A 22528-nucleotide genomic window follows, 5' to 3' on the forward strand; every position below is an offset into this window, starting at 1 on the left:
TCATAAAAACTGAATGCTAAACCCAAAATGGGGGGCTTCCTTTATATAGCCAAAATTGGCTATTATTTTAATATTTTCTTTTTTTCCTTCTTGTGACTTTTTCAAAGCCGTGTTCTATCCTCTTTTTTTTTTTAATATGGTTGGTGTCGCCCTTAGCAAATGTCAAAAAATGAATGTAAAGTTCTTGCTCTTCTAGGAAGAGTGGCCCACCTCATTTGACACAAATGAAGAGCATCCACGCATTGCAGGAGAGAGGAAAAGTTGTTGGAACTCACCCGATACAAGGTCAATTTACACTGGGTTGTTACATACAGAGTCTGTAACGTAGCCTTGTCCTTTATAGAGGCCATAAACCGTTGCGTATTACACTTGCCTCTTCCTTGACTCTTGTACCTATAATTATTATAAAATAAGACTTTACCTATCTGATTATTACCTAATCAGAAACTTATTGGCAACAAGCAATAATAGTTAATGGTCATAGTTTCATGTTTATTGGTCCATTAAATAAATAATTTTCAGGGTTGTAAGTTAATGATCTCATGTTTCATGTTTATTATCCTAAGTTTCAAGTTTATTAATTAAATGATTTTCATGGTTGCAAGTTAATGGTTTCATGTATCATGTTTATTGCCCTAAGTTTCAAGTTCATACTTTTCAAATTTAATGGTTTAGATATCAAGTTAATGGTCATGGTTTCATGTTTATTGATCCATTAAATAAATGATTTTCAGGGTTACAAGTTAATAATCTCATGTTTCATGTTTATTGCCCCAAGTTTCAAGTTCATTAATTAAATAATTTTCATGGTTGCAAGTTAATGGTCTCATGTATCATGTTTATTGTCCTAAGTTTCAAGTTCACACTTTTCAAGTTTAATAGTTTATATATCAAGTTAATGGTCATGGTTTCATGTTTATTGGTCCATTAAATAAATGATTTTCAGGGTTGCAAGTTAATGATCTCATGTTTCATGTTTATTGCCCTAAGTTTCAACTTCATTAATTAAATGATTTTCATGGTTGCAAGTTAATGGTCTCATGTATCATGTTTATTGCCCTAAGTTTCAAGTTTAATAAGTTAGATATCAAGTTAATGGTCATGGTTTCATGTTTATTGGTCCATTAAATAAATGATTTTCAGAGTTGCAAGTTAATGATCTCATGTTTCATGTTTATTACCCTAAGTTTCAAATTCATTAATTAAATGATTTTCATGGTTGCAAGTTAATGGTCTCATGTATCATGTTTATTGCCCTAAGTTTCAAGTTCACACTTTTCAAGTTTAATGGTTTAGATATCAAGTTAATGGTCATGATTTCATGTTTATTGATCCATTATTAAATGATTTTCATGATTGCAAGTTAATGATCTCATGTTTCATGTTTATTGCCCTAAGTTTCAAGTTTATTAATTAAATGATTTTCATGGTTTCAAATTAATGATAACATATTTTATGTCTATTGCCCTAAATTTCAAGTTTCATTGGTTTCATGTTTAATGGCTGAGATATCAAGTTAATGGTCATTATTTTATTTTTATTAGTCCATTAATTAAATAATTTTCATGGTTGTAAGTTAATAATGACATGTTTCATGTTTATTGACCTAAATTCCACGTTCCTTTAGTTTCAAAACAAAACCCATCACAGTACTTACGAGAAACAAAGTCTTCCAAAACTCAAGACCAGTCTTTGGAGGCTCCGCAATTCTGGTAGTCCATGAAATCAACATCATCAACGACCCACAAGGCAGGGACAGAGTTGAAGTCCACCAAGGATAGGGAAGATCAGCAACCCCGCCGTTGATCGTTGCCGAAGAAGGAGATCAGCCCGTGCTTGTGCCGCCGTTGATCGTTGCCTAGGAACTCCTTCAGTCGCCGCCGTTAATCATTGCCGACTTGCGGCGCTGTTGATGGCCGTGGTGAGGCGTTTGGCGTGTGAGTGAAGCGGGAGACAGTGGAGATGGAGACGTGAGCTGAGGGTGAGCTGTGATCGCGAGGTGAGGAGTGAGTGGTGAGGACTTTTTGTTTGTTTCATTTACCGATTTTACAGGTTCCCTTTCCTTGTAAATTTTTTATTATTTAATACTAAAATGAATCTCAGCCATTGGATCCACTCCACTTAATCCAACGGTAATTTTTCATGCATGTATCCGATATATGCAGGTATTGTAGCATCAGCCGATGAAAGTGCATGAAGCGAGCAGGTGATGAAGGGACGTTTCAGGCGGTTTCGACTTTCGTGCATTATTACTAACAACAATAGTTAAGAAAGATTAATTATTGTGGGGTGTGTGCTTGTGTATGTATATATTAGTGAAACATTTATTATAAACATAAATTGATAGTATACATATATATTATCATGAGACACTAAGGAACGAGTTAGGTCGAGATTTGCCAAAAATTAAAAAGAAAAAAAAATTATAACATTTATATTACCAGGCAAGTTCTAATAGCATTAATATTACACAAGCTAAAGTCATAGTCATCCTCATCTATACGGGCATAAACATATACTCGATTAAAAATTACAGTTTTCTTATGTGGCTTTTAAAATGAATTATATTATATGGTTGGTTATACAAGCATATATGTTCAGCTCCATTAACATGCATACAATATTAATTATGAGGGGTAAGACATCTCTCCTCACCTCACAAGTTGGAGAAATTTTAAAATACATCAGAAGTACTATATCAATCATACAACAAGTAAATGATGTTGTGACATGTGTGCATTTATTTTGAAAAATCATCATGCTAGTGGTGGTTATATTAAATTCAATTACACATGTATGTATACATCAATTGGTTGCAATATATAAGATGTATTCCAGAATTTCTCCACAAGTTGGCATACCACCTAAAATATCTAATTTGCATTATCATCCTTCCATATGTTAGTAGGCGATTGGCCTGCTTAATTATTTGAAATAATTCTAGAAAACCTTATCCTATTTATACATACATACGTACATATACACACACACACTACACTCTGTGAGGGGGGACGATTTATCATATCTATGAGTGCAAAAAGAGAAATCAGAACTAATTGCGTACTAATTAGTTGTATGTATAAAACCAAAGAGATAATTTGAAGTTTTGAACAAATGGAACTTGCCACGCTATTCATAGAGTTAGCCCAGCAATTATTTCTTGCCACGTCACAATGGGAGCTAAATAAGTTCACACACCTGATTTGCTCTTTAGCCATGATGGTTTCTCAAGCTACTTTGCTAAGATAGCTAAATGGCCAATCAGAGCAGGCGGCTTGCGTACTTCTCCGTCCCATTGACTCCACATGTTTGTCTTTTAAAACATGAGAGATTATCATGTTTCCAAAGACAATTTAATAACTACCAGCATTATAGATTTTAATGAGTTAATTAAGACAAGGATTATCATATTGGACATGCCTCACATGATCAGGGGTCGCTTGCCTAGCTTTTTAATAGCTCCAACGTTTATTCGCCCACGCTTCAATATTGTCAAATAAATTGAATGAAGAATGTTTGTCTCGTCAAATAACGGGACAGCCACATCAAATCCGGTCTGGGGTCATCAAGAATCTTCACAAACTACGAGATTTCCAAGTGGCAGGAGCATGCACCGTGCGAACAGATCAAGCAGCCACTTCAATTGTTAAAATCATTGAGAATAAAAAGTTATCAGATGAGTTGAAACCAGAAACCTGATAAAAAATTTTGACGAGGACGGTTTGTGCTGAAACTAATAAAATACAAGACAACAAACTAAAACAACTTCAGAGAAGTGGTATCAACGCCGCTTCTTCCCTGTTGATGCTTCCCAAGCCTGTAAAATGTGATTCACTATTTCCTCCACACCAAGCCCATGCTTGACCTGTAGGCTTATAATTCACGCAAATCATTAACAAGGAAAATATGTTGAGATCACGTAATCTTACAGGCATCCAACTGTGTTTCAGATCAAGAAAAGGAACAATCTAACAGTTCAAGAAAAGCTCATCTCATAAACTACGAGATTATCAGAACATATAGCGAACTTGATATCATCAGATTGGGTGGGGCCTTTGCCGACAATTTGCTATAGGTCTCTCTTCTTAGAAAATATCATTACCTCTTGTAAACATTCATGTAATCATTTGGGGTTAACTTGACGGTAAGCAGAATTTCATTGCACATAAAATCATATATGACACGAAGAAGAGAGTATGCACAGTTCAACAATTTGTCCAGATTATGCACGGTTCACAATTTGTCCAGAAGAGACTTCACGAAACTATGTAATGAGTTATGCTTAATGTAAAAATGATACCAATGACCCAACCCACCTGAGCGAAGATAAAAGGCCCTCCATCACGCATCCGGAGTGCATCACGCTCCATTACTGCTAAGTCAGCTCCTATTGCTGAAGCAAGGTCAGTTTTGTTTATCACCTACGACAAGATGCAACAACTCATTCTCATTGACAAACAAGGGATGCCATAGCAGCAATAAAAACTGCTACTGATTTATGGAATCATACCAGAAGGTCAGCTTGGGTGATGCCTGGGCCACCTTTCCGAGGAATTTTATCACCACCAGAAACGTCTATTATATAAATGATATAGTCTGCAAGTTCCCTGCTGAAGTTGGCAGCTAAATTATCTGCATGCACACAAATTTTGTTATCTATGAATCTTCTCATGCTTAGTTGTAACTGAGATTAACATTCATGACACCTTACAAAAATTTTTGGAAAAAGCAGTTTCTACGACTTAAGCATATTATATCATGAGCATTACAAATATGTTCGGATACAAGCACCTCTACCAACTGGCACATAAAGATGAGCCAACTTCCTCAATAGTTTTCATTGGTTCAATTTAAAGTTTAGCCAGATTGCCCGAACGAAAAAACGCAGATTGGAAATGTATTTACTACAAATTACCTCCCCCAGATTCGCAAAGAAGTAGGTCTGCTTTGAACAAGTTAGAAAGTTCCTCGAGAGGGCCCAGATTGATGCTGATGTCTTCACGAATTGCAGCATGAGGACATCCACCTGTTTCCACAGCACGTATTCTCTCCTCAGGCAGAGCACCATTCCGCATCAGGAATTCACCATCTTCTTTTGTGAAAATATCATTTGTGACCTGAAGTATAATATACGCTTCTTAATCTATCATTCAACTTCAATTAGTCATTGGAATGATAAAATTAACAGGAGAAAATTATCAGGGATGATTATTAACCCATTTTTCAGTAAGTTCTTGGGAGATTGTGGCTGATCTCAAAGAAACAATTGTTCTTAAAATGTGCAAACAATTTTCAAATTGAGTTACTGGACAGTGAAGTACACCAGTTCCTCTCTGCCTCTCAAATACAACAGAAAAGAAGCTGAATTAGAACAGAGAATCTAAACTTAAATTATGTGTCCAGACTCGTGAAGCTAGCAATTCCGCTACGGATATAAAGGAACTCAGTAGGAACATAAAAAGTTCCATATGCTTCAGTATTGACATCATTTTCCTTCTTTTTAGAACTCATTTTTTCCGGATGTCACTTCATCATTTCTTCTTCAAATTGGAATGGAATAATAAGCAAGCTATATGGACACGATAATTGAAATGAATCCCAAAAGTTCATCAGTACTTACAGCTGCAAGACTGTACTTGTCCCGCAAGAATTTACACAAAGCCAGCATTAAAGCTGTTTTCCTGCAAGGCATGACGCAGCAATACCCATATATTTTATTTCTTTCTTGAGACTAGCAACAATAATCACAAACTCACAAGAAAGACAGCCAAACAAAATAGAAAAATTTACAAAAACAAAGAATAAATAACAGTTGCCCACAAATCCAATTAAATACACTTTGAAATTCTACATTCGGGGTTAACAGATCAACAACATTAAATCAATTTCTAAACATGTGCAAAAATTTTTTTTTGAAAAAACTAATATCAGCAACAGTAACCCAGACGATATTATGATTCAAGAGAGTAAACAAAACCATTTTGCAGCGGAAGTTTCAGTTTTTTTTTTGGGGGGGGGGGGGGGGGGAAAAAAAAAAAAAAAGTCAAATTAAAAATTTGAAAGAGAAGGTGAAAATACCCAGTACCAACAGGGCCACCAATGCCAACGGTAAAAGCTCTCTCATTGAAATTTCTGCTGAGAATAGGCGGAGCTCTTCTGCTGAAATAGCCTGGAGAGTAAATGGGTTCGTGCGAGTGTGGCGCCAGTCCATCATGGCTATGATACACCCTCCCCTCTGACCCCACCCATGATGTTGCTGTTGAATCACCATGATTTTTTCTGTTAAATGAAACTATTAGTAATATTTTCCACGAAGAGAAGATATAAATGAGGAAAAAAATCAAAAGAAATCAAATCTGAGAGATGAGTTACTCATGGGTATGATCATGATCATTGTCATGATGATGATGGTGGGCGTGGTCATGCGTATGATGATCATGTGAAGCCATTGACTATGAAAGCTTGCAGAGTCTGACTGTGAGGGTGAGTGATCTAGTGGCAGATTGCCAGATTGTTTTATCACCGCTCATGTCAATGGCGATGGAACTGAAGTTACAAAATTACCCTTAAAAAAATATGCTCAAAATGTACGCGGAGGTGGACTGTCATGTCCAATTAGTTTATCCTTTTGCTATGCATTATTATTACATTAAAAATCAATCGGTTGGTGCATTTTAAAAATATGAAATCATTGTAAGAGCTAAGGTTTTTAGGTTGGATAAAAAGTAAGATTAGGCTAATTTAAAGAATAAAAAAATTAGGACAATTTAAAGTTATGTTTTACTGTAGTTTAAATTTTAATTCAATATTAATAAGTTTATTAATCCTATTTTTACTACTAATATTAAATTTTTATTCAATAATTTTTTTAAAATTAACTTGGTTTAAATTTAAGATTAAATGTCAAAATTTTAATTCAACAATTTATTTTAACTAATTTGTGAACTGTGGGGAATGTGATTAACAAGCATTGATACCGAGCCATCCTCACTACAGTCGTCATAATTTCATTGAACGTTTTGGACAATGAGGGTATTCAAATCAGTCTTTGCTCCCCTTAATTCATCCATGTTTCAGCAATCAGTTCTCGTATGTGGTCATGAGCTACTTCTTGGGAAGCTCCAATTTCATTTATGTGTGTGTGTGTGTGTGTGTGTAAGTGTGTTTGTAATGCGGGCACTAAAAAGATGTGAGGACGATGGTGGATGCGAATCCTTTAAATCAACTTGACTTGAGCTCATTGATACTCTGCAAAGACTTGAATTATCTTATCACTTTGAGGATGAAATAAAAAGAATCTTGAATAGGATATACAACAATCATCGTAGCATTTATAAGCAAAAACGATAAGGGTTATATCCATACAGTATACCTCAAGGTAAGGGCCCTGGTTATCATTAATTTCATTACTCATAAACTACATCAAAGTATGGGTATTAATTAATTAGCTACATGTTGAATAATTGATTAACATTTCATCTCGTAGAAATTTGCAGTGGCTTCAGGGATGGGATGAGGAACTCGAAGTCATGCCTGATGAGTAGCGATGACTGCAAAGGAATTTTGGCTCTGTACGAAGCTGCATACCATTTGGAAGAAGGAGCAGATATCTTCTTCCATGAAGCTATAAAATTCACAACCCGATACCTCAAAAAGTTACATCAAAAGACATGACGAGGATCAATATCTGACCACACTGGTGAATCATGCATTGGAGAATGCTAAGGTTGGAGGCCAGCTAGTTCATTGTTGTTTACGAAAGAGGACCCGATAAGAACCCTTTCCTGCTCCAGCTTCTTAATTTGGATTTCAACTAGGGATGGCAAATATCCAATTATGGATGGATAATATCCATCCAAATATAAATCCATAATTATCCATAATGAATATATCTATATCCATATTCAATATTTAATATTGGACATGGATATATATTTTATCTATATAGCTATGGAGATCCATGCATATCCATAGATATTTTATTTTATTATATAAAAATAATAATATAAAATAGTTAAAATTCTAATATTAAATTTGTCTATTAAACTATTTATATTAGTAATAATATATATATATATATATATATAATAAAATGGCGGTTCGGTGGTAGGTGGCGGCGGTCCGGCAACTTTCCGGAAAAGCCGACGGTATTCCGGCGACCTTCCGGCAAGGTTCGGTGGTGGTCCGGCGAGGTCTGTCGGTAATTCCGGCGACATTTCGGCGATATCCGGCGAGGTCCGGTGGTGGTCCGGTGACTTTCCGGTGGTGGTCCATTTATAATATTAAATTAATAAAATAAAATAATAATTATTAATAGTATTAAATAAGTTAAAAAATTAAAGGGTAATTTTAAAAATTTTAGTTTTAATATAAGATGAATTTAAATTTTTCACTAGTTAATATAATATTTTTACAATTGTTTGTTTATTATATTTTTTATTTTTTATTTTATAAAATTAAAATTTTTTAAACTTGTGTTGGGTTAAACGGATATCCATTGGGTAAAAATAATTATCCATATCTATCTGAATATAATTTTAAAATATCTATTTCAAGATCCAAAAAATTTTGGATGGATATTATCCGATCCAATTAGATGGATATTGTGGATATCCATTATGAAGCGATCCAGTTGCCATCCTTAATTTCAACAGAGTGCAAGCGACGCACCAAGAAGATCTTAAGTATGCTGCCAGGCGCAATCAGCGCACCTTGTATATTTGATGATTAGTTTGCGACCTTAATTACTTAAAGAAGCACAACGAATTAAAGCATTGTACTTAATTATGCAATACAATAATTACAGTTAAATATCAATTAATACGGTTGTTGTTTGAGTTATTGATTCTTACCTATTATCGGCGTAAACTCAACGGCTTTACTAACAGCTACTTTCATATAATTAATAAAGTGGCGGAGGAAAACGGGTCTTGGGAGAAATTTTAGCAAGGAACAAGCAAATGGAGAATTCTTCTGGACATTGGGGGTGATTCTGAACCTCAATTTGGATATTATAGAAGGATATCTATGAAAGTCAATTCCTTAATAGCAATCATTGATGATGTTTATGATGTTTACGATACCTTGGACGAATGTGAGTTATTCACAGATGCTGTTGGTGGATATCCGCGAGGTTCTCTCGCGGATTTTTCCTCTATACCAAACCAATCTGCAACTTACAATAGATTTAAATTTGAAATAACAAACCCGTATACAACCTGTAAAATTTTCCATAATTGATAGATTTTTGTAGGTCAGTTTGAACGGATTTACAAGTTCGCAAGTAATTTTGTTATCCCTACACATAATTATGAGTCCCTACACATAATTATGAGTATAAAAAATACTATTTTTCTTAATTTATGACATGTATATTGGTTGGTGTAATTTTCGAAGTCCATATCGCAGATATTTATATTTTTACCCATAAATTGATTGATTTCAACATAAATCATAATCATAAATTGATAACCATAGCATATGACCTAGGGTGGGCAGACCTTTTCCAATTCAACGAACTTGATCAATTCAATCTAACTTTGATAGGTTGAGTAGATTATTGTAGGTTAATTAGGTCAATTTTTTTTAACTCAATTAATAATTAGGATGGCTTTGGTTAATCATACCCACCTCATGTAAATACTAATACTAATAATAACGATATGTTAATCCTCAATTGTAAAACCCCAAAGACCTAAATGGCTAACCTAATTTTTAGTTTTTTTTTTAATAAAAAATGTATCTACTTCTCTAAACTCTATTTCCAAAGGTATAATCATTTCCAAAGGTATAATCACTCTCTCATATAAGTAAATTTATTATTTTAGAAGTTTAATTTTAAAAATATGCTGGTTTCAATTTCTTTTTAGTTTTTAGTAAACACTTAACAAATCATAATTATATAACACTTTCATTTTGTTATTAGACACGATGGTAACTAATTATCTAAAAGTTTTGGATTTGGAATTCAAAAAGGAGACATGGGAAGCCGAGAATAATGTCTAGAAGTTCATTGTCAAAATTCTCTTAATTTTAAGATAATTAGGTTTTTAATTTTTTTTGTCGAACACTAGACAATGAATAGAATTTTCATGCTATAATAGATTTATATTTGATTTTAATAAGTTTTATTTCAAATTTATATATTTCCCTTTATTTAATTTTTAATTTTGATTTGACTTTTAATCCGATCAACACAATCCAACCCGATAATTTAAAGATTGGATTGGATTAGGTTAAACATATTCATTTAATTGAGTTAGGTTGATTTTATCTCAACTTATTCAATAATGGATTAATTTGAATTTTCACAAATCCCATCCAACCAAACCCATGCCCAGCCGCATATGTTCCATATGATACGGGATGGGAATTTAGTGAGCAGACTGGATAGACAAACTTCGATCGATCCCACAAAATATACACTCCACTCTATGCATTTCCATCACCATTTATGTCTATATACAGGTTCCGTATTTCTGAATTCACCTTCACACTACGTACACAGCTTCTCTAACTTAATTCGAATTCTCAGTTATGTAGCTCTTAGAGGTTTAATAGTTCTGAACAATTCTATTAGGTTCTGTAATTACATACTAAAATTCAGAAATCAAAATCAAATGATCTTTCTTATAAATAGAGGCCATAAGGTGTAAACAATGCAAAATTTTCATTCCGCTAAAGAATTCAATACTTTGGCTCCCTTTCAAACTTCATAGTCACATATATATTTCATTTCTGTACTTATACAACTACAACCTCTCTTTTTTTTTAAGTGTTTGATGAAATGCTAAACTTCTATTTTGCAGCTATTAACAGATATCGGGTAATTTCATTTCACAGAGTTAAAAATTAACCCAGACCTCCTCAATCTCAAACATCCTTAGATATAATCATTCATACTTACATTTTACGATGCAATAAGAACCAGGACTGAAAATTTTTCCTCAAATCTTGGCATTGATTAGCAATTTACATGAACAAAATCCAACTGCAGAAGCCACAGCAATACCGCATATATTTATTAATTATTAAATAGAAGAAAAGAGTAAAAGTAGTAGCAGCAAAGACAATACCATATATCTTTATATATATAATCACACGCCCCATTAATTCTTTTAATCATTGTGAAATGACTATACTGAGTAGTATTACAAACTTGAAAATATTTTCACACTTTCAACTACACAACAAGGCAAATTCCTATTGGCCAGAAATACCCATTTTAAACAACGGCCATTGCTAGATAGTAGATACTAGATACATATCATATGTGATAAGTATGTCCCCTGTCACCTAAAAAGAAATCCAAGTTTCCCACAGGCAATAAAGTGAGGCCGGTCAGCTATATATATATATAGTCCACTTTTTGATGCATGTTCCATCGTTGGTACTGTAGATGAAGAAAAGGCATCAAAAACTGGACCATGAAATTAAAACCAGGTAACGTACGTACTACATCAGCTAGCTAACACATTAAAGATGAAATTGAACCATATATAAAATTAATAATCCGAGATTAATTAGCAGCCAGGTAGCTAGTCGAACAAATTCCTGAGAGCATTTCGTTTTGCACACGGCTCCCCCGGCAACATCACCTTTCCGCGTTCTCCGTCTGTCAAATTCACATGAGGTAGAGTGGTACCAGAACCGACCGCTGGTTGCCCATGATCATGGCCTAAGATCACTCCTTGCTTTTGCAAATAATGCCATTTGTCTTGAAACAGGTAAAAGAAAGCTATCAAGGAGATCTGAACTGTGAAGAGTATAGTCCAAAGCGTAGTGCTTCTTGATGTTTTATTATGGTAGGCTTTTAAGCCCGTGTAAATGTTGATAATCCCCACAAGAGAAATTGCTGTTCCTAATAACCAGTGCACGACGTACCACATACTTCTTCTTTTATTTCCTCTGCGCGCGCCAGAAGATAAATAAATAAATTGATGATGCCAATTGCCATCTGAGATCTGAAATTAATTAAGTGAGAGTTAATCTTGACTCGGATGGATTACGCACGTACATACCTCGGAGGCTTGAAGAATCCAATTGAGACCTGCAGCCACAAGGCGCCATAAAGTGCTAGACCTAAACGTTGGTGGTTATTATTGAATGAATTCTCGAAATTCCTAATGGACATTATAGCTCCAACTGTTGCTAGAACCACCGAAAGCATCTGTACATCGAAAATTGAAATTCACACAATTAGTTCACTTTTTCTTTCTATATTTAATTATCACAATAAGGTTGGTTAATTACATTGGTTTTTTGTTATTTATATCAAGTAATAATTGGAAAGACTATAGTATAATGTTAGAGATACCAACATTTTGAGCCCTAACTTAATATTATGTATTACCCATTTATTATATTAGGAATGTAAAACTACTTATTACTCTATTCTACCATCCAATTGAGATTTAAGTTGAGACACAAATATTAAAATTTCAGCATTGTTATTTTCAAAAATTATAAATATTTTGAGTCCTAACTTAATATTATCTATTACTCATTTATTAGATCAAGAATGTAAAATTACTTATTATTCTATTCTACCATTTAATCGAATAATGCAACATTAATTGATATTTAAGTTGAGATCGAAATATTGAGATTTCGCCATTGCTATTTTCAAAAATTGTAAACAGAATGTTGTGGATGCAATCATTAAAAGCTAAAGTGTCTAAAATGATGATGAATAAGTGCAACAGATCAAGATTTATGATAACATCTTGGGATTCTATAAAAGAGAGAATGGTCTTAAGTAAATTAAATTTCCGAACAATATTAATTTTTCCTCCTTTTAATTTATTCTCGTCTCCTTGGAATGATAAGAACAGACCATACCACTTTTGCAGAAGAACAGAGAAGATGATCTACCTGCAAAATAATATGTAGGTAGAAGAAAACTCTGGCCTTTATCACACTATCCACTTTATTGGACATTCGTATTGTTAATATCCCAACAGGCGTCAAGAATCCCATCGAAGCCCACAAGAGAAGACCATGAACTGCAATATGAGATGCCGTCTGAGGACCCATCTGCAAGAAAAAAAAAAAAAAGAAGTAATGTTTAAATGCATAAACCCTAATATTCCCCCCCCCCCCCCGGGAAAAAAGAAAAAAAAGGATTGTACATTTGAAGAGAAATTTAACTGATAAACTTGACAAAATTAAAGTTCGGTTACCTTGTATAAATTTTCTTGTATGCTCTTGTGATTCCTGGATTTGCTAAACTCGTCATTGGAAAGGCATCCAACAAACGGTAGAAAAATAACATAACATGAAGGGACGATGAAAGCTGCTACAAAACGAAAAATTTTCATTCTCTCTCTCACCTCACTCAGTCACACACTCACAGAGACACAAGCATTTAGCTTTTCATCATTCTTTATGTAGCAGAGAGACTTTTAAAATATAAGAAACTTTATTGGGTGGTAATAAGAACATTTCAGATAAGTTAATAAAGTATTAAAATGCATCTTCTTTTTGCATAAAGAAGCTGAAGTGCTATGATTGCTGCATTCAAAAAGCTACATGCTAAAACTCTGCCCCTGTTTCTTTTTGCTACGATAACAATTTACAATTCTGTGCGATTTATAAAATTTCTAGGTATGTATGAATGTGACCATTCTGAAAAGGGAGTAACGAAACAAGTGGGAGGTTATGAATAGTCAATGCAGATTTTCAACGATGTGGGGTTGACATTGCTATGCTTTTTGCTTTCATAAAGAGGAATGTGAGATGGCAAATCGAACTAGGGTCAGAGTTTCAATGGAGTGCGGATTGACAAGGAAGTCAATTAAAGCGTTTTTTTTTTTTTGACAAATGTGATTTGATGAAAAGAAAAAGAGACCTACGAATGAAGTTGCCCGATTGAGAAGAAGTTGATGTTGAAGAACTACTGAAAAAGACAACAAAATGAGAATTAAAAAGGAGTAGTGCTAAGTGTAGAGAAGCACGAGAGAATTTTGTCATCTCTCTCTACCCACTCACTCTCTTTCTACCATTTTCTTTTTTATTTCTCTCGTATTTCTCTCGTTCTTCTCTTCACCAAGCATTTTCCATTAAAAAGACATGAGCATCACTACTTTATTTATGATACGTCTAAGGCTTAGCTTGGATTTTGGAGAGAAATGAACATGCACTACTAGCTAGCTAAGATTGCTTGGATTGCTTTAGCATTCGTCAAGATCTTAACGGTACCAACATGATAATGATGGTGAAGAGAAAAGTTTGCATGGATGGGTACAAACACCTGTAATTGCTGCCTAGCTTCAAAGTGTGGCTACTGGACCCATGTGACCCTTGTCGTCGAGTTAGCTCCCCTAATCATTTTGTACAGCAAATATTGATTTGCCGTGGTGAGATTTATACAACACCAATGCCCGGGACATGATTTTATTGAGAGTTTATACTTATTAAATACACTTTCGAGATTGATTTGCTAGAGGCATCAGCCATGCCTTGCTTGTTCACATTACAATAGTGATCAGGAGCTAGCTAGGTTCATCATGAATCATAGAAAGTAAATAAATTGCTGGTGACCGACATGTGGGCTAATTACAACATGCACAATCTCGATCCAAGGTCCCATTTGCAATCGAGCACAAGCTATTGATTTCTTCATTTTCATGATAGGGACACTGAGCTTGAAAGCTTGAAAGACACAGATAGATCTCCACATCCCTCATGCCTATTGATTTTTCCCTTCAATTGCATGATAGTTTACTTTCACCGCATCATTGAAAATGCATCGTTTTGACCTTTTGTAATCAATATTTAGTTAACTGCACAAAAGGATTATCTAAATGCAAGACCAAAAGATTAATAGCGAAAAGTGTTAAAGAAACATAGATGGTCGGTATCTGTAATCCGATTGTTTGATGATCAAAAGGATCATAACAAATATTATAAAGTCTTGGTCATCATTGTAGTTGTAATATACTTAATTCAGGAACTTTTTGATGGTCCAAAAGTAATAATAACAGGTTTGGTGGGCAGTCAACATCTGTCTGATCGATTTTAGTACACTAACAATACAAATTCTCTGTTTGTTTTCCCCTTCCAAACTCTAGTAATTGTAATCTCTAATTGTCGAAAACGCAATGAACGTATTCATCCAGCAGCTAGCAGATAACACATCTGATTGATCGGTCAGAGTCACATGATATTTTAGAGTGTCGGAAACACGAGCTCCAAATAAAATTTTACTATTTATTTAAAGGTTATATTAGCATAAGGAATTGAAAAAGACATTTTTTTTAAAAAAAAATATATTTCTTTTTATATTAAAAAAATTTTAAAACCTTTAATTAAATATTATATTATTTTTTATATCATATTTCAAAAAAATTAAAAGAATTAATTTTTCCACACTTCTTATTTACGAGCTACTTTTATTTTAAAAAAGAGCTAAATTAGAAGAGTCGCTCCACAAATAAAGATTTAAGGTGGCGTTTGGTTTTCAGAAATGGGAGGAGAGGAGAGGAGAAAAAAGGAGAGGACTTGAGAGGTGATGAGAGGAGAGGACTCCAAAATTAATTACTATTGTTTGGTTTCACATTAAATTTGAAAGGAAAAGAAATTACATGTTTTTTATTTGGATAAATATACCCATTATCTTTAATGTTCATATTGTTAACAAATAAAAAATAATGAATTAATTTAATATAGAAAATAACTTAATAAAAAAACATTTAATTTTATATTATATTTTTAATTAATTCATTATTATTTTATAACCAAAATAAGTAACATTGCATAGTTAGTTATATGTTTAATTTAGTTTGTAAATATTTATAATTATTGAAAACAATAATACGTTATCATATTGAAATTACCTAGTTAAATAGAGAATTTTATTTTTTAAAATAAAAATTACGCCGCCGTTGACCGCCATCTTTTATCACGTTAAATAGATAATAATGATTAGAATTGGACGATTTACTCATTGGAAGTGTTAATTTTTGAAGAAAATGCACTATATAGTTGGAAATATGAGAGTTACAATTTTTCCAAACATTTAAATAAGATTTGAGGTGAATAAAAATGTATATTAGTACTTCTAACTTCATACAGTTGTAGATTGGCTCATCGGTTCATGAAGATTCCATTAGTACCGAATTTTATGGTAAAATGCATCTCCAGCGAAACTCCGGGGAAGTCCAACAATTCACCTTAATACTTTTTCTTTTTTCAAATAAATTATCCTATTATTTTAAGAAAATGAATAAAATTATTTACACTTTAACTTATTTAAAATTAATTTTATTAGAGGATAATATTGAAATTTTTGTATTCCAATAGATGAGGAATTTGAAATCCTTATCCATTGATAAGAAATACAAATTCTTCAATTTGATAGAATTGAATTTGAAATCTTACCCATTGATAAGAAATACAAAATTTGATAGAATTGAATTTGGTCCAACCAAACAGTGAAAAGTGGGAAAGAAATCAAATTCTTTTCCTCTCCCCACTCCTCTACCCCAAGCAAACATGGCCTAAGAGTAGAGCTAGTCAATTCTACCATGCTCCACCATTTAATGCAAAGAATAATATTAAAAAAAATAATTTCGAACTTATCCATCCTCTATTTTTTTTTTGGAAAAAAAAATATAAGTGAATATAAAACATGTAACCAGCCTCTAATTGCCTATGGCGGTCTTCTGAAATTTGACAAATATACCAAAAAATAAGAAGACAATAATATAAACAAGCACAAAAAATTAAATTAAAAGGTAACCTAACTGGAAAACCAAACATTTAATAGCATCCAATAGCAACATAAACGGTAACAAAAACATAAATTTTGCAATCCCAAAGATCAGGTTCGCTAGTCTCAACACCTAATATTCTCAACATAAAAACAGGTCTCCGTTGAACAAAAACAACTGACATAAAGGTAACTACCAAAAATATTCTTAGAAAAATAGATAGATATCCACTGTTAAACCCTCTTGAAGTCTCAATTATCAAATGATAAGAGAGTTACATAAACAAGTTAGGCCTTGTTGCTTTGTATGTGGTCCTCAGCTTCCTGCTTGGTGGTCTCACCTTCCTGAACACCAAGGGAAACTTGATTTTTGAATTGTGGAACTGCTTGGTGCTTTCTCTCTTGCATAGCTTGGCAGGGATGGTAGCAGTCTTGATAATTTGAATGCAAGGAGACCTGACCCTATGGCGAGAAGCCATCTCAGTGTACATCTGCTCCACAGCCCCGTTCAGAGTGGTATCACGGTACTCCTTGTACATATTGTGATAACCAGTTCGACTCTGATAACGCAACCAGATGCCATAGTTCTTGATCTTGGTTGGGTTCTTCTCAAAAATCTGCAAGAGATTACTATTAGATATTAATGGAAATCCCTTGAAATCTGTACATTTTAATGTTTCAATAGCAAAAACCCGAAATCATCAACTAATCAAGCCCAAAAGAAATCAGCCTAGATACAAGAGATTTAATGCACCAAACAATTACAGGATAAGAAGCAACTAAAGTTGCATTAAAATTGCAGTCTTCACTAATCAAAATTACACATGCATAGGCATAACTCAAAATATGGGATGAAGACCTAATAATGGCACATAAACAGAACAACTTGAATCAAATTGAAAGACATGTGATCCAATCAAAGAAGCCTATTAAATTGAGAATCTAATTCACAAAACACAACATTTACCAACACAATTGCTCATTTATCCTATTAGGTTTAATCAGTAAATCACTGAATCACTAAGTGAATAGAGATAAGCAGTCAAATAAGAATCCATAATAAATTATCAAATAAATGATTTCAGAAAAATTTAGTTTGCAGTTGCAAGATTTATATGATCAGATCACATATCAAATTCTCACCAGATAACTACCAAATAAAACTACTCAACACAAGAGATCAAAGTAATTTGGCCACAATTCTTATTTCAACAGAGAATTTACAGAATATTCTAAGCCATACGAATAAACATGTACTTAACTATAAAGGTATTAAAGATGCACGATAGAATTTTAACAATGGCCAAAAAAGGCTAAAGCACAACAACAATAAATAATCACACAAGTAACTACTGACTTCCTAATGAAAACAACTACCAAATAAGCAACAGAGCACACTGTGAAATGTGTTAAAAAAATAAGAGGTATACCTCGTTAATGGCAAGCATTTGACCATTACTCTTCTTGACCTTCTTGAGCTTTCTAAGAAAGTACCTGATGAAAATCAAACAACATGAGAAACCCACCAACATACCAGCTAAACCAATCTCACTCCAATCATTCAATAAAGAAGACTGAATCCATGGAACATGAACAAAATCACTCACCAGAACTTGGACTTGGCTCGAACCTCATTCGTGGCCCACAACTTCATCCTGTAAATCTTAGGATGCTCATCGGACTCAGTTGGAAGAGCTCTCCCAACAACCTGATACTGGTGAAACTGCACAACAACCCATAACGAATTCCCATCAACAAACACCCTAAAATCCCTAATAACTCTAAAGAAAACATAGCTATAACAAACGGATATGATCCACATGAAGCCCCCAATTAATTACAGCTTATGCAAAATGAAGAGTTCTACCAAATAGCTCAAAACTCTACTCCCCTTTTGGCCTACAAAAGAGCTAAATTTAATTTTTGCAGGGCATACTAACTAATCAATTACAATCACCTAAAAAATTGCAGCTTTTTATTTTTTCATCTGAGAACAAATTTAAATCGTAAAACAAGCTCATATAATTAAAGGTTATCAGTAGATCTAGGAAGTGAGAGCAATAACGTACCCTGAAAGTGACCATTTTCGAGGAAATACAAGATGTGACGATCTCCGCAGCGTAACTCTCTCTCTCTCTCTCTCTCTCTCACTCTCTGTTGTGGAGGAAGATGAAACTAGGGTTTTCTTTTGGTTTTATAGCGAGGAAAACCCTAAATGAATAGTTGTTAAAAGTGACGCCGTTTGGTCCCCGAGTTAAATGAAACCCGGTTTTTAAAAAATACACGTGGCGTAACGAAAATATTTACGACTATTTCTTAAAATCCTAATTATTTATTATTCGAAAAACATCCAATTACTTATTCCTTTCTAAAATTATTTATTGAATAAAATTTTTTTATGTAATATTCTGTTCTACTAACATATACGCTTTGCATTCAAAATTTAGAATGAAGAATATAATGTAGGTTTATTAATAAATTGAGACATTTTTTCGATTTTCAAATACCATTGTGAATTTTTTATGTAATATTATTTGTCTAAAGAGATTCAATATTTATATCGTTCATGTGGAAGAAAACAAATATATTTGTTGGGATGCTTTTTTTTTTTTTTGAAATGATACATATAGACTTTGTTTGGTATTAAAATATTGTAACTTTTAAACCACATTAAAGAAAATCTGTAATTAAATAATTTTGACAACATAATAAAAATATTATCAGTTTTTTGACATACAAATGTGGAAAATGATACATATAGACTTTGTTTGGTATTAAAATATTGTAACTTTTAAACCACATTAAAGAAAATCTGTAATTAAATAATTTTGACCAACATAATAAAAATATTATAAGTTTTTTAACATACAAATGTGGAATCGAATCTAACTTAAGTCTCCAAAGTATAAAAATTAGTATTTACTTTTAATACAATAACTTAAAAACTACATATGCCTAATTTCAATACCAATCATGGCCTTACAGATGGTGAAAGGAAATTGGGCAGCCGTGGTGGAGGGCTGTCAAACTCTGGAAATTGCTCTTCATTTCGTTGTTTAGGCTACTACTACTAGATTGGGCAATTGGGCTAAATTGTGCACTTGGGCTGACATCACAAGAACAAACATGCAATTTCCTGCAGAAGACAGCAGGGCACGAGCTAAACGCTAATAGGCTTCCACATACAAATTAACTTATATACCAGTTCGACAGCCCAACCCCCCCAACCAAAAAAAGAGCAATTGGATGTGAAACAAATCTCACATTAGTTTGAAATATACATCCGTTCTCCTTTGTGTAGCAATACTAGACATGACTGGTTGCAATTCATAAGAACACTAGCTCTATGCCTAACCATGAATACCCAATGATTTCAGTTGCCTTTACATGTCAAAGATATAAGAACAAATACAATAACCAACCAATATTATTCTGGAAACCATTAGATGAATTTGCAATTGTGGCAAACCATGTTAATCTCCCCAGGTATGAGCTCCCTTAGTTACTCCGAGAGTTAAAGCAATCATTGTAAGAACCGACTGCAGAAGGCAGGAAAGATAATCAGAAAATCAAAAGATGAAAAGAAAATAATGTTTAAGCACAAGTAAAGGCAACAGCAGAAAGAAGTTATCCAGCTGAAAAGTTACACATCAGCATCTTGGGATTTCCAAGGGCATAGTTCAGTCAACCATATAATGTTGCCTACAATATATAAACAGCATTACGCCAACAACTAACTCCATCCATCACTAGTGATAACGTGCCTAAAAATCCTGCGCCCTATACTACACATGCTTTCTAGAGAAAAACAAACAGAATGGTTTGGACCCATTAACATGACCAAGCAGTACAATGATAGCACATGTTTTGGCTAGAGAGAAGTGGAAAGGCAAATAAAGAGAACTTACAGCAATTGCACATGCTATGTATCCAGGTTTTTCTCGGTAATCCACTTGTGCACAGAGAGCAATAAAAGCTCCAACGTACCAGGGAATGCCACCAAGGAAGAATCCAATTATAAACCTGGAATTCAAATTTCAAATTTTTTATTCATTAAGCATGGGCAAGACTGCAATTCAAGTTGAGCGCAATGTAAAATTGGTTCTGGGACAACATCTTTGATTATAACACGGTTGATAAGAGTACAGTTCTCCTTTATCTTCTTTCATACATTAATTGTTCGAGACAACCTTAAGTTCAACTGTTCAAGTCATTCCCTTTGGTCTTTTCTTTTCTATGTTGCTTTCCCCTTTTCTAAAGTTTCTACTTGTGTGGGTTGATTGGAGCAGAGAAGCTAGAGGAAACAAACAAGAAAGAAAGCTAAACAATGCCTAAAATATACTTGAAAAGATACATAAAAGAGAAGAGAGAAAAGTAAGAAAGCAAAGATAAACAGACATCCAAGAAAATACAATCCTTGAAATGAGTTCTATATAGCTTGTGTAACAGAAATCTGCATAAATCTATCATATTCCAGTGCCATTGATCTGATGATCTAACTAGATCCTAAATTTCGATAAAACTTGACTTGTTGCCAAAGGGAAATGGCCACAATTATGCAGTATCAACAAAAAAATTTAAAAAAAAAATTGCACAATTCTAACACGGACTAGAAGCCGAATTAGAGTTACAGCAATGGGAAAAGCAGTACTCATATAAAGCTTTCCAATATCTTCCATCACAAAGAAGAAGGACCAACTAATAATGGTCACCCAACTTCTGCCTCCAATCTGCTAAACTGACAGTGATAATGCAAACATAAACATGTATATCTAGACTTTTCCATGAGACACCAAAAGAAAACATGTAACCAAATAACCATGTGAAGTTTCTTTTACTATTTTCTTAGAGTATATGCTGCATCTTTGGAGAGTGACAACATATTCAAGTTCTTGTGAAGAAATTAATAAAACATACAAAAACCATACCAATTTTATGGCCAGTGGTACGGAAAAAATAAAATAAACAAATAATGAATGGGGAACTTACAAGAACCAGCCCATGCCAATGCCACAGCAAGGAAGGCGATATTCTCCCAAAGGCCTTCCCTCGACAACAGCATAACCTTAAACCCCCCCATTGAAAAAACAAAAATCATCATTAAAATAAAATTAGACACCGATTTAACATACAATAAACAGAGGCATTCATTTACATATTCACGTTTAATGAAATAGTTGATATATTAAAAGGGATTAATAATTTTTAACCAAATTTATCTATCAAAATCTACCTGGGATGGTTTGGTAGCCGTGGCCATATAACAAGGGATGGTTGGAAATACCAGGTCCGGGAGGAGGAATGGGCTGCGGCAAACCGACAACCTGCTGGGGCGGTGCCTGAGGGAATGGAGGATAGTAATTCACAACCCCTTGAAACGTGCCGTAGTAATTTTTATTCTGCGGGTTACTGATCAAACCTCTTCCCTTCTGTTCGTCGTTCATTGTCGTTTGTTTAATTTAGATAATTTAAGGTTAGGATTCGCAACGGCGCCGTCAAGCCGTTATTCTTTCCACCTTATTCTCTCTCCTCCGCGATGGCGCGCACAATGACGGAGCCACGGGCGGAAGAGGCCGTCAAAAATTTTGTTATTTCCTTTTTGAGTTTTTCTTTTAGGTAGATATTTTTAGCTTTTGGGCTCGGGGAGTGGACGTGTCAAATCGTAAGTCGGCTAAATTAGACCCAATAGATCCGAAACCCAACTCGAATTCCAGTTGGGTATTGTTAGACTGCTGGGCTGGGCTGGGCCTTTCGGCTTCGTGTGAGATTTGTGGACTTCCGGAGTTTCAGTCAATAAATCCCCTTTGTTGAAGGACT

General features: G+C 33.9%; 3 protein-coding genes and 1 long non-coding RNA gene across 6 annotated transcripts; 1 reads left to right on the forward strand and 3 right to left on the reverse strand.

The window, feature by feature from the left end:
• Positions 1 to 1865: 1865 nt before the first annotated feature.
• On the forward strand, positions 1866 to 2368 carry LOC112497333 (uncharacterized). The gene is made up of 2 exons (XR_003064128.2): positions 1866 to 2013; positions 2166 to 2368. It is a non-coding gene; the product is annotated as an uncharacterized LOC112497333 (long non-coding RNA).
• Positions 2369 to 3056: 688 nt separating this feature from the next.
• Positions 3057 to 6539, reverse strand: LOC102620030 (urease accessory protein G). Of its 2 annotated transcripts, none has more exons than XM_015526968.3 (7): positions 6373 to 6539; positions 6079 to 6279; positions 5621 to 5681; positions 4916 to 5117; positions 4511 to 4632; positions 4317 to 4421; positions 3057 to 3637 (listed from the first exon to the last, which is right to left on the reverse strand). In XM_015526968.3, exons 1-7 carry the CDS (start codon positions 6447 to 6449, stop codon positions 3566 to 3568), a joined length of 840 nt encoding a protein of 279 aa, XP_015382454.1. In that variant the 5' UTR covers positions 6450 to 6539; the 3' UTR covers positions 3057 to 3565. The 2 variants fall into 2 exon arrangements, with proteins under 2 accessions (XP_015382454.1, XP_006467488.1); XM_006467425.4 differs by having other exon boundaries at positions 3621 to 3865.
• A 4515-nt stretch (positions 6540 to 11054) lies between these two features.
• LOC102619754 (cytochrome b561 domain-containing protein At4g18260) lies at positions 11055 to 13613 on the reverse strand. Its single transcript, XM_006467424.4, has 4 exons — positions 13182 to 13613; positions 12874 to 13035; positions 12021 to 12169; positions 11055 to 11907 (listed from the first exon to the last, which is right to left on the reverse strand). The coding sequence occupies exons 1-4, from the start codon at positions 13317 to 13319 to the stop codon at positions 11538 to 11540; spliced, it is 819 nt and encodes a 272-aa protein (XP_006467487.1). The 5' UTR covers positions 13320 to 13613; the 3' UTR covers positions 11055 to 11537.
• A 3094-nt stretch (positions 13614 to 16707) lies between these two features.
• On the reverse strand, positions 16708 to 22304 carry LOC102619255 (60S ribosomal protein L18a). Of its 2 annotated transcripts, XM_006467423.4 has the most exons (6): positions 21945 to 22304; positions 21701 to 21776; positions 20620 to 20734; positions 18319 to 18434; positions 18142 to 18205; positions 16708 to 17328 (listed from the first exon to the last, which is right to left on the reverse strand). In XM_006467423.4, exons 1-6 carry the CDS (start codon positions 22153 to 22155, stop codon positions 16987 to 16989), a joined length of 924 nt encoding a protein of 307 aa, XP_006467486.1. In that variant the 5' UTR covers positions 22156 to 22304; the 3' UTR covers positions 16708 to 16986. The 2 variants fall into 2 exon arrangements, with proteins under 2 accessions (XP_006467486.1, XP_006467485.1); XM_006467422.3 differs by lacking the exons at positions 20620 to 20734; positions 21701 to 21776; positions 21945 to 22304 and adding an exon at positions 18781 to 18951.
• Between the last annotated feature and the right edge of the window lie 224 nt (positions 22305 to 22528).

This window comes from Citrus sinensis, chromosome 2 (genome assembly GCF_022201045.2).
Source record: "Citrus sinensis cultivar Valencia sweet orange chromosome 2, DVS_A1.0, whole genome shotgun sequence".
NCBI lineage: Eukaryota > Viridiplantae > Streptophyta > Magnoliopsida > Sapindales > Rutaceae > Citrus > Citrus sinensis.

Bases quoted from the DNA above. Each gene is read 5' to 3' on its own strand.
- LOC102619754 (XM_006467424.4), bottom strand. From the start codon at position 13,319: ATGAAAATTTTTCGTTTTGTAGCAGCTTTCATCGTCCCTTCATGTTAT. The intron at 12,170-12,873 runs GTAGATCATCTT...TTCGATGTACAG, and splicing joins ACCTACATATTATTTTGCAG to ATGCTTTCGGTGGTTCTAGC. The intron at 11,908-12,020 runs GTATGTACGTGC...TGGCGCGCGCAG, and splicing joins GGATTCTTCAAGCCTCCGAG to AGGAAATAAAAGAAGAAGTA.
- LOC102619255 (XM_006467423.4), bottom strand. From the start codon at position 22,155: ATGAACGACGAACAGAAGGGAAGAGGTTTGATCAGTAACCCGCAGAAT. The intron at 21,777-21,944 runs GTAGATTTTGAT...GGGGGGTTTAAG, and splicing joins CGGCTACCAAACCATCCCAG to GTTATGCTGTTGTCGAGGGA. The intron at 18,435-20,619 runs GTAAGTTCTCTT...GTTGTTGTGCAG, and splicing joins ACATAGCATGTGCAATTGCT to TTTCACCAGTATCAGGTTGT.
- LOC102620030 (XM_006467425.4), bottom strand. From the start codon at position 6,449: ATGGCTTCACATGATCATCATACGCATGACCACGCCCACCATCATCAT. The intron at 6,280-6,372 runs GTAACTCATCTC...TTCATTTAACAG, and splicing joins GATCATGATCATACCCATGA to AAAAAATCATGGTGATTCAA. The intron at 4,633-4,915 runs GTAATTTGTAGT...GTGTGCATGCAG, and splicing joins TCTTTGCGAATCTGGGGGAG to ATAATTTAGCTGCCAACTTC.